This window comes from Staurois parvus, unplaced genomic scaffold (assembly GCF_062004578.1).
Source record: "Staurois parvus isolate SC_StPar_1 unplaced genomic scaffold, SC_StPar_1.0 ptg000912l, whole genome shotgun sequence".
NCBI lineage: Eukaryota > Metazoa > Chordata > Amphibia > Anura > Ranidae > Staurois > Staurois parvus.
In genome coordinates this window covers 158,007-175,687 of record NW_028318708.1, presented here as the reverse complement: position 1 = coordinate 175,687, position 17,681 = coordinate 158,007, and the positions used below count along the sequence as shown (strand labels likewise).

At 42.5% G+C, this 17,681-nt stretch overlaps 1 protein-coding gene across 1 annotated transcript in view; it reads right to left on the bottom strand.

The window, feature by feature from the left end:
- Positions 1-15,214: 15,214 nt before the first annotated feature.
- The window catches only part of CHAF1A (chromatin assembly factor 1 subunit A), a gene marked incomplete at its 3' end in the record, with an annotated part of 112,285 nt that continues 109,818 nt past the window's right edge, over positions 15,215-17,681 (bottom strand). The window contains exon 8 of the mRNA XM_089656510.1: positions 15,215-15,464. Coding sequence (XP_089512636.1) covers positions 15,215-15,464 — 250 coding nt within the window. The remainder of the gene's footprint in view (positions 15,465-17,681) is intronic.

The window sequence follows — 17,681 nt, the reverse complement described above, 5'->3', positions numbered from 1 at the left end:
CCACTGTTCAAATCCACAGAAGGAATAGTCCAGAAGCCCAAATGTGTACATGAGTACAATGTGTTCATGGGGGAAGTCTACTACAACGATCAGATGATCCAGCCCTACCTTGCAACAAGACCCGCCACTGGTGCAAGAAAGTCTCCATTTATCTTTTCAATTTGGCAATATATAATTCTTATGTTACCCACAAATCCACTGAAAGACCCAAAATCTTTTCGATATCAAGAGGAAATAAGTCAGTGCCCTTGTGTACCAGGAAAGCCCCCCACCAGAAAGCATTCGCTCAGATGCAGTGGGAAGACTCCACGAACGCGATTTTCCCGATAAAGTCTCTCCCAGAGAAACAGACCAAAAACGTAAAAAAAAAAGAAAAAAAAAAAAAAAGTGTGTGCTCCAGAGGGGGAGTTAAGACGAGACACCACTTGTCCCCAGTGTCCTTCCCAACCAGGCCTGTATATGACCATTTGCTTTCACACTCATGGATCTGCCTGCTCCTGGACAGTCGCTGGACTGATATTTGTTCACATCTCTGCCTGCCACCTGAATGAACCCTGGCTTGATTTTGACGATGCTTCTGTATGCCCCCTGGATTGTTTATCAACCATATTTTTGCCTTCTACCTCAACTGATCTCAGCCTGTTAATTGACCACGTTTTTTGCCTACCTCTTGGACTGATCATTTGGGATTCAAGATAGCACGGGGGTCTCGTGTATGTCAGGGGCTCCAGAGTATATTTTTACGAGTGGAGAAAACAACCTTTGTTTTCTCCGGGTTTTGAAATTCTCGAATTGGGATCTAGAGACTGCAGGCTTCAAAGTGATTTGGGTGGGAAGAAGACTCTACCCCTGTGCCCAGGTCCTACTTGACCGAGGCCCTAAGCCTGATATTTCTGCCAGCTGCCGACTAACCCTGGCCTGTTAATTTATCATGCCTCTGCCTGCTACCCAAACTGACAACGCCTGTCTGCTACCTGTTCTGACTATGGATCATGTTCCTGCCTACTGCCTGTACACAATACCAATGACTTTGGTTACCATATCTCTGTCAGCTGCCTGGATAATTCCTTTGGCTGTTCCTGTCCACATCTCTGCCTGCACCAATATGCTTTGGCTGTGTGGTCAATATCTATGCCTGTACTGACTATAGACAGTATTCCTGCCTGCTGCCTGGGCGATTGCTTTCACTGACCACGCCCCTACTTGCTGCCTGGATCAATGCTCTCCTCTGTGCACAACTGCACTGATAAAACCACAGGTAATCTTTTGTTTAGCCTTTGCTCAGCTGAATGGGGTCAATTTGTGGAAGTTTTCATGGTTCTGGTGCTCCAGGGCCTTCAAAAATGCAATAGGCTGTCAGGAAATTAGAGGTGTAATTTATGACCCTAGAATGCCTGAAGGTGCTACTTGGATGTTTAGCCCCTCTATGTAGACAAGCTGTGAAAGTCTCACACATATGGCATCACCATACTCAGTAGTAGAATGCATTTTGGGGTATAATTCTTGGTATGAACATGCTGAGTGTCAGAAATATCTTCTAAATGGATAACTTTTGTTTCGTTTTCTTTTGACATTTTCCAAAAACGAATGGGAAAAAAAAAAAAAAAAAAAAAAAAAAAAAGACGCATTCAAAAAGACTCATTGTGCCTCAGAATATACCTTTCTAAAATAGGGTCATTTTGTGCACGTTTCCACTATCCTGGTGCTCCAAGGCCTTCAAAAATGTGATAAAATGTGTAATTTATGCCCCTAGAACTCCCTCCGTGGAGGCTGTGGAAAAGTCACATAATTAGGAAGAGAAGCAGAACATGTTTTGGGGTGTAATTGCAAGTATGTCTATGCCATGTGAGAGAAAATATAACAATTTAGTGTAAAAAATATATATATATATATATACACATTTTTAAAATTGTGGGAAAATTACAACTTCAAAAAATTCACAATGCCTCTTACTAAATACCGTGGGTTGTCTACATTCCAATAGGGGTCATGTGTGCTCTCATTTCAGGGTCTCAAGAAATGATAGGCCTTCAGAACATCAGGTGTAGAATTTTCAATGATATATAGCATAGCTTTTAGGCTCTAATTTTCACACAGACCAAATATAAACTGATTTAAGTGCCCAGTAGGCAAGTGGTTAAAGAACACAGAACAGAAATGGGAATGTTTCAAATAAATTGTATACCAGTGGTGTCCAACCTTTTTGACTTTTCTGTGCTACATTGGAAGAAGAGGAATTGTTTTAGGCCATATATAAAATACGCTAACCATAAGGATAGCCGATGAGCACAAAAAGTTGGGCAGATCATGATCACTGATAATAATGTACCTGAGTAATAAAACTTTTTTTTTGTATTTTTTTTTTTAATTATATAAATAAAAGAGGGCATCATAAAATAAGTGATATTGGACAGTTTTTGATAAACTAAGTCAACAATACCTGGTTCGATGGATGTAGTAGGAATTCTCAATGTGCTCATCAGATATTTTGCCCATCATGTGCTTCATCCTTAAAAATAACTGCTCAAATATAGGTGCTTCTGAAAGCTGAGAGGAATAAGGCGTGATTGTGAAGAGTGGGAGATTTTCCTTTGGAAAGATAACACTTATAGAAGTCCAGTACAGAGATCCTGTCAAATTTCAGCCATGTGTCAACATTTTCTGTATGATTGTGTTGGGCTGCATGAATAGCCATCTTGGGCCATCTGGCTCTCCACTGTTGGCTAGAGGGGCGGGTGGAGAGCAGACGTGTCCCCTCCCCTCCTGTCCGCAGCAGCACTGATACATGGCACTGATAGGCAGCACTGACTGGCACTGATAGGCAGCACTGATAGGTGGCACTGATGGGCGACACTGAAAGGCAGCTCAGATAGGCACTGATATGTGGCATTGATGTGCACGGATATGTGGCATTGATGTAGCACTGATGGGCACTGGCACGAGGCACTGAAGGACACTGACAGGTGGTGCTGCTGGGGCTACATTGATCATCAGGGCACACTGATCATCAGTGCCTTGATGATCAGTGTATATGTCCCCTCCGCAGAAATCTTATTACCGGCTCTCCTCTCAAGCGGTCAGTGTGACAGCTCGAGAGGAGAGAAAAGCAGATAACCGGCATTTCCCTGTTTACATGTGATCAGCTGTGATTGGACACAGCTGATCACATGACCGAGCCGACATCTTCGGCTCTTTCCGGGGGACACAGCACACCGCCGATCGCCGTGCGCTGCCTGAGCTGCGCATCCACGGTGAAAATGGGAGGACGTCATATGACGTCCTCCCAGAACGAGAGAACCACCTTCGTCCGTCATATTACTATATAGCGGGCGGGAGATGGTTAAAGTTTGACATGTTGGATATTTACTCGCTGCAACCTAATCTTTTATATTTTACAAAAAATAAGGTAAATGTATTGCCTTTTTTTGTGCTTTAAGACTCCATGTACACGGGACGTTTGGAAAACACTTCTGAACGATGGAAACTGATTGCTGGAAAAAGTATGTTACAACAGCGTCTGTTTAGCTGCGTTTGCATACCGCATTTATGAGCGTTTGCGTTTAGAAGCATTTAAGAACCTCAGGAGACCTTCCAAAATGCCCAGTATGCACTGAAAAACAATAAAAAAAATCAACCATTTCAGATATTTTGAGAGAGAGCAGAAGCAGAGAGAGCAGTATGTGTTGAGATTAGCTACAGTTGTGGCCAAAATTATTCAACCCCCAATGCTGTAAAGGGGTTTAGGGACTATAGTGTACATTTGGAATTGTATTCAGAATCAAATCCTACAAGGACGTTGTAACTACCCAAATGCAACTAAAATGACATCAATTGTTTATGTAATACAGTAGTAAATGGTTCTTATGTGGTTTCTTCATTGCCACAATTATTCAACCCCTTAAAGACTACCACTCTGAAGAACAGAGGTTCATACAGGTGCTTTCCATCAGGTATTGAAAACACCTGTGGATGTCACCGAGCAGCAATCAAGCATAATAAGCACCAATTAGGCAGCTTTAAAATGACTGTGATACTCAGCTCCTTCTAGACATTTACTGGTGTGGTTACAAACATGGTGAAGGCAAGAGAATGGTCCAGGAAGACAAGAGAAGAGGTGATTTCTCTTCACAGGAAGGGCAATGGCTATAAGAAGATTGCAAAGATGTTAAACATACCAAGAGACACCTTAGGAAGCATCATTCGCAAATTCAAGGCAAAGGGCACTGTTGAAACGCTACCTGGTCGTGGCAGAAAGAAGATGCTGACTTCGACTGCTGTGCGCTACCTGAAGCGTAGAGTGGAGAGAAGTCCCCGTGTGACTGCTGAGGAACTGAGAAAAGATTTGTCAGATGTGGGTACAGAAGTTTCAGCCCAGACAATAAGACGCACACTGCGTAATGAAGGCCTCCGTGCCAGAACTCCCAGGCGTACCCCCTTGCTGTCTCCAAAGAATAAGAAGAGTCGACTGCAGTATGCCAAAAGCCATGTGGACAAACCACAAAAGTTGTGGGATAGTGTTCTGTGGACTGATGAAACAAAATTAGAACTGTTTGGGCCCATGGATCAACGCTATGTTTGGAGGAGGAAGAACAAGGCCTATGATGAAAAGAACACCTTGCCTACTGTGAAGCATGGTGGAGGGTCAATCATGCTTTGGGGCTGTTTTGCTTCTGCAGGTACAGGGAAGCTTCAGCGTGTGCAAGGTACCATGAATTCTCTTCAGTACCAGGAGATATTGGATGGAAACGTGATGCAGTCCGTCACACACCTGAGGCTTGGGAGACGTTGGACCTTTCAACAGGACAATGATCCCAAGCATACCTCCAAGTCCACTAGAGCATGGTTGCAGAGGAAAGGCTGGAACATTTTGGAGTGGCCATCGCAGTCACCAGACTTAAATCCGATTGAGAACCTCTGGTGGGACTTAAAGAAAGCAGTTGCAGTGCGCAAGCCTAAGAATGTGACTGAACTGGAGGCCTTTGCCCATGAAGAATGGGCGAAGATACCCGTAGATCGCTGCAAGACACTTGTGTCAAGCTATGCTTCACGTTTAAAAGCTGTTATAACTGTAAAAGGATGCTGTACTAAGTACTAAGATTGAATGTCACTTGGGGGTTGAATAAAACTGATAATGCTGTGAGCACAGAAAAGACATTTGTGGTTATTTCATTATAACTGTTATGTTATATTTGTCTGACCTACAAGTGCCTCTTTAATGTAAATGTAAGCAAGATGACTGAATGATCAAAAGCAATGTCAAACTGGCCAAAACACTCAATTTCAGTGGGGGTTGAATAATTTTGGCCACAACTGTATGTTTTCTGGTTGTATTCACAATGGATCCCATCATGAGCATAATGCAGCACGTTCTACCATTTTTTCCTTCACGCAAAACCTGGAACTGACTGCGCTGGTGTGCTAGGTCCATTTGAATACATAGAAAACGCTTTGCATGCATTTCTGATGATGAAATAAGGCTCTGGACAGCATTTGGATATGGAACAGTTAAAAAACGCTTCTAAACACAAACGCTTATAAAAGCGGTTAGCCGTATTTACAAGCATTTGGAGCGCTGATAAAATCTACTCCTAAACGCAAGTTTGGTGCGGAAAAAGAAAAAGACTACAATTAACTTGTATTTTTTACTGAAATTTTGTGGTAATATCATGCAACATAGAAAATTCGAACTACCACTATTTTATTATTTAGGGTCTCTGCTTGCATAAAATATGTTTGGGAGCTGTGTGTAATCTTCAGGCCCAAAATTTTTTAAGCCTGTGCAATAAACGCAAAAACTGTTCTGGCAGCGAAAAAGATTAAGGATAAGCCCAACAATCCCCTTTCCTGAGGAGCACCCAATCGGTGCTCATTACACTGGAAGGTCTCTCTCCTCCCTGCCAGTCCCCGGGTGCAGTGCTGGAGACAGGCAGGAAGGGGACAAAGTGCAATGTTAAAATTATTACACGTTTAAGTTGCCTTAAAATCCCTTTTGTTTTTAAAACGTTCCAAAAATCACCTGACTTAAATACGGTTTTGGTTAAAAAGAAGTTTTAATTTGGACAAGTAGATTGTCATGAGAGACAAGTAGATTGGGGCACCGATTTAGTCCCTGGACAAGTAGTTTCTTCAAAAATGTCCACACTCCTGTAATATGCAAGTTAATGTCTGCATGCTTAGAAAATTCAATTTAGAAATGGAAAGAAAAACTGACTAAAATACCGTGTCCAAATATTCGAGCTCAATACTCTGAAGTTTGAGGTTTTTAGTGGTGTACCCAAGTGTTGAGATCTTTACTCTTTAATTTATGAATTACAGTATATATTTTGGGATTAATTGTACCATTTCCAAGTTTGCAGGTGACACGAAGATATGCAGTGGAACAACATCCTTAGAGAATTGAGGTCAGCTTGTAGGTTGGAGACATTCTGTATTTAGGCAACTATGTGGCAAATGAGGTTTCATGTTGATAAATGTAAAGATGTGCACTTGGAGCTAAAACCATGCAAGCACCATACATTCTAGGAAGACAACAGCTTAGGGAGTCAATGGTTCAGAAAGACCTGGGCATTCTGGTAGATTAATAGCATGCAATGCCAAGCTGTAGTTTCTAAAATTAGAAAAATACTTCCTTGTATTAACCACTTGCCTACCGGGCACTTATACCCCCTTCCTTACCAGGCCAATTTTCAGCTTTCAGCACTGTCGCACTTTGAATGACAATTGCGCAGTCATGCAACACTGTACCCATATGAAATTTTTATTATTTTTTTCTCACAAATAGAGCTTTCTTTTGGTGGTATGTACTCGCTGCTGGGTGTTTTCCTTTTTGCGCTACAAAAAAAAAAAAAAAAAAAAAGTTTCTTTGTTGCTATTATAAAATTTTGCAAACAGGTAATTTTTCTCCTTCACTGATGTGCGTTGATAAGGCTGCACTGATGGGCACTAATAGACAGCACTATTGATGGGTACTGATAGCCGGCACTGCTGGGCACAGGGGGGTGGCACTGCTGGGCACCGATCATCAGTACACTGATGATCGGTGCCGATCCCTGCTCTGACAACTGCCGGTTCTCAGCAGTACTTTCCTCATGCTCTGACAGCGTGAGGAAAGTGCAGCCGAGAACCGGCAATTTCATTTCCTGTTGATCAGCATGTCATTGGACACACCTGACCACGTGATAAAAGGCCGCTGTGATTGGCCTTTTACCACATCACGTGATCAGCTGTGTCCGTAGGACAAAGCGTTCACGGAGATCGCCGAGGGCGCGCTGGAGAGAGCGTTCTTGGAGGACATCATATGACGCCCTCCCAGAACTGGCCGACCGCAGTGCAGCCGTCGACTATCTGCGGTCGGCAACTAGTTGAAGCAGAAGTAGAGCCAAAGCGCTTTTGGCTGTACTTCTCCTGTGGATCACAAGAGTGCAGTTCGTTCTGCCCTCCTGTGACCCAGTTTTCTGCTGACCGCAAGAAAGCGGTGTGACACAATGGAAAAAAAAAAATAAAATAAAACTTCTTTTCCTGTGTTGTGCACCACAAATGTTACTTATTGCGCCAAACAGCTTAGGAGTTTGAAAAAACACAAAGAACTAACAAAATGAGCTAGGACACCAATCAGCATCCTTAAGCAGTCCTCAAATGAGATAAAAATTACTAATCATATTGAATGTTTCTTATCTACTTCAGTGGACTTAGGCTTCAACCCAGGGGACATATATAGATATATTGATCTTTCTTGTTAGCTATTCTGTGGAATCCCCCAGACTACTCTGCATTTATTGATGCCACAGTGGCTTCTGACTGGGTATTATCCAAAAATTGATGAGCTTCCCCTGGGTTAATAAACACGTTTGCCATTAGGTGTCTGATTGATATGGCTGGATAAGCCATGTAAAACGAATCTTCTTCTGGAAGAGCTCTGCACAAATCTGTTGAAAGGCTTTTCTCTTTCTCGTTACTTCCACCGAGTAGTCAGTGAATAATTTGTGGCCATCTAATATGAAGTCTTTACCTGGTTTGCATGTAAAACCGCTTTATGATCTGTATAATACAGGTAACGTACTATAACTGGCCGTGGATTTTTGCGGTCCAGGATGTTGGGACCAATTCTATGGGCCCGTCCACTTTACATGGATTTTAAAGTCCCAGTATATTCTGAATTTTATTTGAACAGATAAACGGAAGCATGCAAGCATTATAGGATTCTGGCAGTTCTATTAATCACAAGTTATTTCTTCTGGATCGATTTTCTAAATCTTTGATTTTCTCCTTTGAGTAGCGACATCCTCCATATCTTTTAGAAATTTTTCTGATTCGGATTCCACATGGTCCTCCACTTCTGTTAGTCGCTGTGCCTGTTCTACCAAGTCTTGCTTCAGGGCCTGTATACCCTTAGCCACCGCTTCGATGACTGCCTCCTGGATTGTAGATCTAAGCAATTCTGCCATAGCAGTTGCTATTCTTGTGTGGCTAAAAGAAAGCGTAATTTTTTTTCTTTTGTCTATGTTTTCCATAATGTGTGTTTAACCACTAGCCTACAGGGCACTTATACCCCCTTCCTGCCCAGGCCAATTTCCAGCTTTCAGTGCTGTCGCTCTTTGAATGACAATTGCGCAGACATGCAACACTGTACCTATATTAAATTGTTATTTTTTTGTGACAGATAGAGCTTTATTTTGGTGGTATTTAATCACCTCTGGGTTTTTTTTTTTTTCTTAAACCAAAAGCCACTGAAAATTGAAAAACAAAAGTTTTTTCTGCGTGTTATAAAATTTTGTAAATAAGTGATTTTTCTCCTTCACTGATGTTCGCTAATGAGGCTGCAGTGATGGGCACTGATAGGTGGCACTGATGGGCACTGCAAGCAAGACAGCTCGAGAGGAGAGAAATGCCGATAATTGGCATTTCCCTGTTTACATGTGATCAGCTGTGATTGGACACAGCTGATCACATGACCGAGCCGACATCTTCGGCTCTTTCCGTGATCGGTGATCCGCTGTGTCCGAGGGACACAGCGCACCGCCGATCCCCGCGCGCTCCCTGAGCCACACATGCGCAGTGAGAATGGGAGGACGTCATATGACGTCCTCCCAGAACGAGAGAGCCACCTTGCGCCCCCGTCATATTACTATATGGTGGGCATGAGGTGGTTAATGTTGGCAATTTATAAATTCATGGCACGTGTGTCACATAACTGTCCAAGAGTTTGGATCTACTTTTATACAATAAAATATTGTTATTTTCCATACTTCGATGGGAACCTATACTTTATTCATCTTTACTTTGGAGCATGGCATACATGAAGGTGATTTCCTGAAATGTAAATAGTGCTGCGACATTTGATATGTTTAACCCTTGGCTAGTTTTGACAATCATGCCTTCCTAGACTTAACATTTAAGGCAGAGATGGATGAAAGAAACCCTTCCTAACCTTAAAAAGACCTACTTTTTCTTCTAGGGGATGACAATTTTACCACCTACAATTTCCCTGACAAGATTATCCAAAGAACGATCCAAACAGGCACTGGCTATCGAACAGTTACTACTCTTTCCTTGTAAGCCAGTTTGGCTGTCCAGTATTTGAACCAGAGAATTCTGAGGGCAGCAGAGAGAGGAAGGAGAGGAGGTAAGCAGTGTATACAGTGAGGGAGCAGTATATACACAGACAGGCTCCCTCCCTTGCAGCCGCTAAATGTCATTGTCGCATTTTAAATGCACTTGCCGGCTTTTTTTCCCCTTCACTATAGATCCAAGGAGCAACCATTCGCCCCGCTGCTAAAGTAGGGGTCACCAAGTGTCATACCCAGTGACCCCGCCCCTTTGTTTACTTTAGCAGCAGGCCGAACAGCAGCTCCTCCGGAGCTATAGTGAAGAAAAAATCAGCCGGTAATTAACCACTTGACCTCCAGAGGATTTACCCTCTTTAATGACCAGGCCTCTTTTTGCTACTCGGCGCTGCACTAATTCAACTGATAATTGCGCGGTCATGCAATGCTGCACCCAAACGAAATTTACGTTCTTTTTTCACACAAATAGAGCTTTCTTTCGGTGGTATTTGATCACCTGTGCGCTTTTTATTTTTCACGCTATAAACAAAAAAAGGCCAAAAGTTTTGAAGAAAAACAATATTTTTTACTTTCAGCTATAAAAAATATATAGTAAACTCAAAGTTGGTTATAAATTTAGGCCAAAATGTATTCTGCTACATGTTTTTGGTAAAAAAAAAAGTCCCAATAAGTGTATATTGATTGCTTTGTGTGAAAGTTATAGCATCTAAAAACTATGGTATAGATACTGCAATTTACGCCATTTTTTTGCTATACAGCGCTGCGCTAGTTTAACGGACAATTGCGCGGTCATGCAATACGGTACATAAATGAAATTTACATCCTTTTTTTCCCCCCACACATTGAGCCTTCGGTGGTATTTGATCGCCTGTGCGGTTTTTATTTTTTTGCGCTATAAAAAAAGGCTGACAATTTTGAGGAAAAAAAAAACAATATTTTGGACTTTTTGCTATAAAACATGTCCAGTAAAAAAAAAAAAAAAAAAAATGTAAAAATCAAATTTAGTCATAAATGTCTGCCAAAATGCATTCTGCTACATGTCTTTGGTAGAAAAAAAAAAACCAATACGTGTAAATTAATTGGTTTACGTGAAAGTTATAGAGTTTACAAATGGCGGGAAAGATACTGGGATTTTTAGGTTTTTTTTATACTAATAATGGCGGCGATCAGTGACTTATGGCGGCGATCAGCGACTTATGACGGGACTGCGGCGGACATTCTGACATTGGGGGGTACTGACTTGGGGTCACTGACATCCCCAGTGACACCAATACAGTGATCAGTGCAAAAAAAAACACTGACACTGTACTAATGGCACTGGGGAGAAAGGGGTTAAGCTTATTATTCAGGGAAAGGGTTAACTGTGTGAGGGGAGTGTTTTACTAGCGGGCAGGGGTGTGTAATGCAGGGAACACTGCTGATCGGGAGAGAGAAACTCTTCTGTCCCGATCAGCGTGTCCTGGAGCTGTCAGGGAACTGACAGAAAGCACAGCTACTGCAGCTGTGCTCTCTGTCAGCAATTGCCGCCGATCGCCGGGACATAGCCGGTAACGACCGGCTGCCACCCGCGGGACAGTAGGGCGGCGGCGAGCCTCGTGCGCGCCCCGTTTTCAAAACACACGTTTTAAACAGTGCTTTTGCCCAGCCATGCCGCCGTATTTCTACAGTGGCTGGGCGGCATGTGGTTAAAAACCAGCAATGACATTTAGTGGCTGTAAGTGAGGGAGCCTGTCCGTAAACACTGCTCCCTCACTGTATTCACTGCTCCTCTCCTGCCCCCTCCTTCCACACACTGCACACAAAGAGGACACCCAAAACCCCCACATTTCGGTTTTTGGCCAAGTGAATCCTGAATTTTAGGTTTTGGTACCAGAATATAAATGCCGGTGCACCACTAGCCACAATAAAATGTAATGATTCAGAATGTGGAATTTTTTTTATTCTGAATAGCAGAATGAACATTTCCCTCCTGCAGCTGCTGAACACTAGTGGGAGGGAGAGGAGGAGAAGCCGGCTTTCAGCGGTTGCAAGAGGATAATGGAGAGGATTGGTTCCTGCATATGCGACCCCACCTTTCCAAGTGTAAAACAGAATGTGACATTGAGGCTGAATGGACTATGATCACCATTGCGACCTCTGATGCTACACCAGTGTAAACAAGCCCTTACTGACTTGAGACCCCTATAAAAGTGCCTTCACGCTGATGTGCACATTCAGCTTTCCTGCGGTTTAGTTCCATTTTCCCCTAGATTTCTATTATATCTTGTGGGTGTGGTGCACTTTCTGAAAGCAGACCAAAACTCCTGCCATATTGATTTTGCCAGCCCAAAAGCAACACCCACGGGTCAATACAGTTGTGCTAAATTGAACTGCAATGCAGATTAACTTTTTGCCATGCACTGTAGTACAATGTAATTTAAAGAAAGAAATCACTTGTGTGATTGGTCACAGCAGGCCACTGAAATTAATGGGCTGCTCTAAGCCTGGAGGCAAGCGCACTGCTCCATCTGCATAGCTGTCAAAGCCGTAGCTGGTGTAAAGAATTTTTGGTAAGGAATTTAGTTTGGCAGACGATGTGGCCATCTGGTCAGCAAAAGAACTCACTTGAAGAACTCAGAATGGGGGAAACCATCAGAGGAAATAGTACTAGGGACCTTATACTGATGTACTACAACCTCCATGAGAGTAAAAAGCCAAGCCAGAGCACATCTGATCCCTTATTATCATACAGGATTTATAGAGCGTTAGTTTGCTCAGCGCTTTACAATATAAAGGGAGGCAATACAGCAACGATACAGTTCAATAAAAGAGGATTAGGAGGGCTCTATTCCTTGGAGCTTACAATCTAAGAGGGAGGGGCTGGTGGTACAAAAAATAATAACTGTGGGGGATGAACTGATAGAAGGAAAACAAGATTCTGTTATTAGCTGAAGGCGGGATAAGCTTCCCTGAAGAGCTAGGTTTTCAGAGATAGCCTATTTTTCTGCACTTATGGTCTCTGTTATGCCTAGGAACAAAATTTTCCAAAGATGTGTACTCACAACCTGTGCGGCAATAGAGCAGGAGAGAACATGCCTCTGAGCAAGTAACATCCCAGGGACAAGGCAGCATATACACAAAACAGGCTGTGAAGGGAAAGGAGCACTCATTCATGCAGTCGCAGTACTGTACTACTGAGGGGGAACAGTGCATCTGTACCACACCAGATGCCCTCCGGTAAGACAACTAAATGGCAGCAAACCAACAATAACAACTACAACACGCCACTGGAAGGGTGGACACAGCAGTTTTACTATAGCTCAAAAGAGGAATAATTGGACACTCGGAGATGAATGTTTAAAGGGCTTCAGCAGAAGGCATAAAGGGGAAATTAACACCTTCCTGACTTTGCCCTCCACGATAGGCACACTCACGCAAGTATATTCAGAGACTAAGCTCTGCACCAGGCAGACCACTGCTCTGGACCTGTAAAGCAGCCTGTGTATTACGCCACACTATATGCCAAACAGTGCCCAAAGCAGGATCCAGTTTAAAGCAACATTACAGGCCTATCATGCATTTTCCAATAGAGGGGTCCAGGTGCTGTCCTCCAAGGCTATACTGAGGAACCCATGGATCCAGAAGCTGCATGAAGAGCCGCGCAGTGGCTAAGGTGCAGCTGAGTGATGAAGGTACCCTGGAAAGAAATCAAAGAGCACCTGCAAATAAGAAAGTAGCTTCTTTAACAGGGAGGAAGCCCGTCTAAGGACAATAGCAAAAACAAAGGCTAGCTGGGAGTGGGAGGTGGTATACAGGAGATGTCCCTGCAGCCTAAGTTTTTGCCAGTGTCCAAACACCTGAAGGTAGCTTCACATAACCCAGTTGTAATCATTTAATAAAAGGCTGTGTCTTGTACTGCACAATCTTAAATATAGTGCAGTTTAAAGTCTTCAGTAACTCACTGGGTCATGTTGTCACTGACACTTTATACAGTCATGGCCGAAATTGTTGGCACCCTTGATATTTCTCCAGGAAATCATGTATTTCTCACGAAACGTATTGCATTAACACATGTTTTGCTATACACATGTTTATTCCCTTTGTGTGTATTGGGACAAAACAAAAAAAGGGAGGAAAGAAAGCAAATTCGACATAATGTCACACAAACCTCCAAAAATGGGCTGGACAAAAGTATTGGCACCCTTTCACAACTGCGGATAAATAAGAATGTTACAAGCATGTGATGCTCCTGTAAACTCACCTGGGGCAAGTAACAGGTGTGGGCAATATAGAAATCACACCTGAAAGCAGATAAAAAGGAGAGACGTTCACTTAACCTTTGCATTGTGTGTCTGTCTGTGCCACACTAAGCATGGACAACAGAAAGAGGAGACGAGAACTGTCTGAGGACCTGAGAACCAAAATTGTGGCAAAATATCAACAATCTCAAGGTTACAAGTCCATCTCCAGAGAACTAGATTTGCCTTTGTCCACAGTGCGCAACATTATCAAGAAGTTTGCAACCCATGGCACTGTAGCTAATCTCCCTGGTCGTGGACGGATGAGGAAAATTGATGAAAGATTGCAACGCAGAATAGTCCGGATGGTGGATAAGCAGCCCCAAACATGTTCCAAAGACATTCAAGCTGTCCTGCAGGCTCAGGGAGCATCAGTGTCAGCGCGAACTATCCGTCGACATTTAAATGAAATGAAACGCTATGGCAGGAGACCCAGGAGGACCCCACTGCTGACACAGAGACATAAAAAAGCAAGACTACAGTTTGCCAAAATGTACTTGAGTAAGCCAAAAGCCTTCTGGGAAAACGTCTTGTGGACAGATGAGACCAAGATAGAGCTTTTCGGTAAAGCACATCATTCTACTGTTTACCGAAAACGGAATGAGGCCTACAAAGAACAAAACACAGTACCTACGGTAAAATATGGTGGAGGTTCAATGATGTTTTGGGGTTGTTTTGCTGCCTCTGGCACTGGGTGCCTTGACTGTGTGCAAGGCATCATGAAATCTGAGGATTACCAAAGGATTTTGGGTCGCACTGTAGGGCCCAGTGTCAGAAAGCTGGGTTTGCGTCCAAGATCCTGGGTCTTCCAGCAGGACAATGACCCCAAACATACGTCAAAAAGCACTCAGAAATGGATGGCAAAGAAGCGCTGGAGAGTTCTGAAGTGGCCAGCAATGAGCCCAGATCTAAATCCCATTGAACACCTGTGGAGAGATCTTAAAATTGCTGTTGGGAAAAGGTGTCCTTCCAATAAGAGAGACCTGGAGCTGTTTGCAAAGGAAGAGTGGTCCAAAATTCCGGGTGAGAGGTGTCAGAAGCTTATTGATGGTTATAGGAAGCGACTGATTTCAGTTATGTTTTCCAAAGGGTGTGCAACCAAATATTAAGTTAAGGGTGCCAATACTTTTGTCCAGCCCATTTTTGGGGTTTTGTGTGACATTATGTCATATTTGCTTTTCTGCCTCTGTTTTATATTTGTTCCAATACATACAAAGGGAATAAACATGTGTATAGCAAAACATGTGTTAATGCAATACCTTTTTTGTGTGAAATACTTGATTTTCAGGAAAAATATCAAGGGTGCCAACAATTTCGGCCATGACTGTAAGTACACATTAAAAAAAGCTCTTTGAAGTTGTATTAAAGGCTTACTTTCAATGTCTTCAAGTCTTCGACTGGAATTGCATTCTAGAACCATCTCTTCCTCAATGGGGACAATATCCAAAACACAAGCAGAAAATTTGTGGAGGAAAGGAATCTCTGCTGTACTACCTCCCAACCATACACATCCAATCAAGATGGGCTTAAGCACATTAATTTTCTTCCCTTTTGATTGCAGTTCATCCCATTCCTTTGCCTTGAGTCTTTGTCGTACTTTCTGATTTTCTGGGTTTTTACACTCCTATAAGACATAAAAAGTGACAGTAATTATTTCTCTTAAAATGTTCTATATAGAATGAATGTATGTAATATATTAATTTTATATATATATATATATATATATATATATATATATATATATATATATATATATTTTTGTAGTTACGTGCAGTGCACAGTGAATTTTATCTTCCGAGTACAGGGATACCACACACGTGAGACTTTTTGGCAGCTTAGCCACATACAGGCCAACCTTCATGTTATTGTGCACACTTCTGCTTGATAGGTGCTAAAAAACGATTTATATTTACAAAGCACAAGTAAAATACTGAGGTTCAAGACCTAACCAATATCCTGCAGGGAGTGAATCGGGATCCATCCATTAGGGTGGACTGGGAATCCACCAGCAGGAGCAGCTTGTCCAGATAACCTGTCACAGCAACACCTGGATTGGAGCCAGCACCTTGAATACCAAAGGGTGCACCACAAAACGATAAGTTCAGTACCCTGCTGCAAAGTGAAGTAACCGCTGGTGTTCCTTGCAGATGGGAAAGTTTAGGTATGAATCCTTGATGTGTATGGATGCCAAAAAAACCCAGATGAAGCAAAGTAGCCACTGAATGGATGGACTCAATCTTGAACCCCCTGCACCCACACAAAGAAATTTAAATTTAGAGGCCTAAAATTTAACAAACCCTGTCCTTTTGCGAACCAAAAACAGGTCAGAGTATCAACTCCGAAACTATTCCGAGTCAGGCACAGAGACCATCACTCCACAGAGCAGCAGATCCAACACTTCTCAGCACAGGGTCCAAAGGCATGATGATGGGAGAGAGAAAGATACCACTTCTTAATAAACTTCACTGTGCTTCAAGGCATTAATAAAGCCTTTGAAATGTTTTTGTATCCATATCCTGACTTGTGCCTGTCCACAACTTTATTCCAGATACACGATATTGCCAAAAGTATTGGGATGCCTGCCTTTACACACACATGAAGTTTAATGGCATCCCAGTCCTAATCCATAGGGTTCAATATTGAGTTGGCTCACCCTTTGAAACTATAACAGCTTCAACTCTTCTGGGAAGGCTGCCCACAAGGTTTAGGAGTGCGTCTATGGGAATATGTGACTATTCTTCCAGAAGCGCATGACATCGGACAAGAAGGTCGCAGTCTCCGCTCTCATTCATCCCAAATGTGTTCTATCAGATTGAGGTCAGGACTCTGTGCAGGCCTGTCAAGTTCCTCCACCCCAAACTTGTTCATCCATGTCTTTATGGACCTTGCTTTGTACACTGGTGTTCAGTCATGTTGGAGCAGGAAAGGGCCAGCTCCAAACTGTTCCCACAAAGTTGGAAGCATGAAATTGTCCAAATGTCTTGGTCTGCTGATGCCTTAAGAGTTCCCTTTACTGGAACTAAGGGGCCAAGCCCAACCCCTTAAAAAAAAAACCCACACCATAATCCCCCCTCCACCAAACTTTACACTTGGCAGTTGCCAGGAGAACGGTTGCCTGACTGCCTTGTGCCAACTGTGTTAACCTATCATGGGACCATGGTTGAATTCACAGAGTTCCTGAAAGAGACCAAAGATAAATATACTGATAGTGCCGCGCTCCTATATAAATTATCTGTAGTGACTTGTACTATTTTTTCCAAATCAATTGATAACGAATTGATAAATAAAATAAAAAATAAATAAATTATATATAATGCAGGAATTGATGGTCTATTGCCTATAACACCATATCAAAATAATAATACATAACGTGCTGGTAATTATTTGTGAAATCTAACGGTGAGCCAAAGTCAATATATAAATGCACATAAACAGTCCTCTTCCAATGTAAATTACAATGGTGAAATACTACTCCAACAATCCAAGTGCAGTGTGATCTTAGTATGCGCTCACCTTATGTTTTGCCTAACTATATAGGCAAAACTAGCTTTTTGTCCTTATAGGACTGATGAAAGTCTTCCTCTGAGGTTTTCCGAATGACAAATGGATAGTTGTAATTAGATCTTAATCCACCTGGGGTCTCTGCAGTAAATGTAACTGATGCTTGAAATGGATGGATGGATATCTCCCTTTTTCACCTCCAGGGGTCTCCCTCCTGTATCAATCTCTCTCCAGCATGTCACGGATGGATTACATAAGAGAAAAAGAAACCATGGTGCCTTATCCTTTTTAAAAGATATTTCCGTGACATGCTGGGAAAAAGGGAGATATCCATACATCC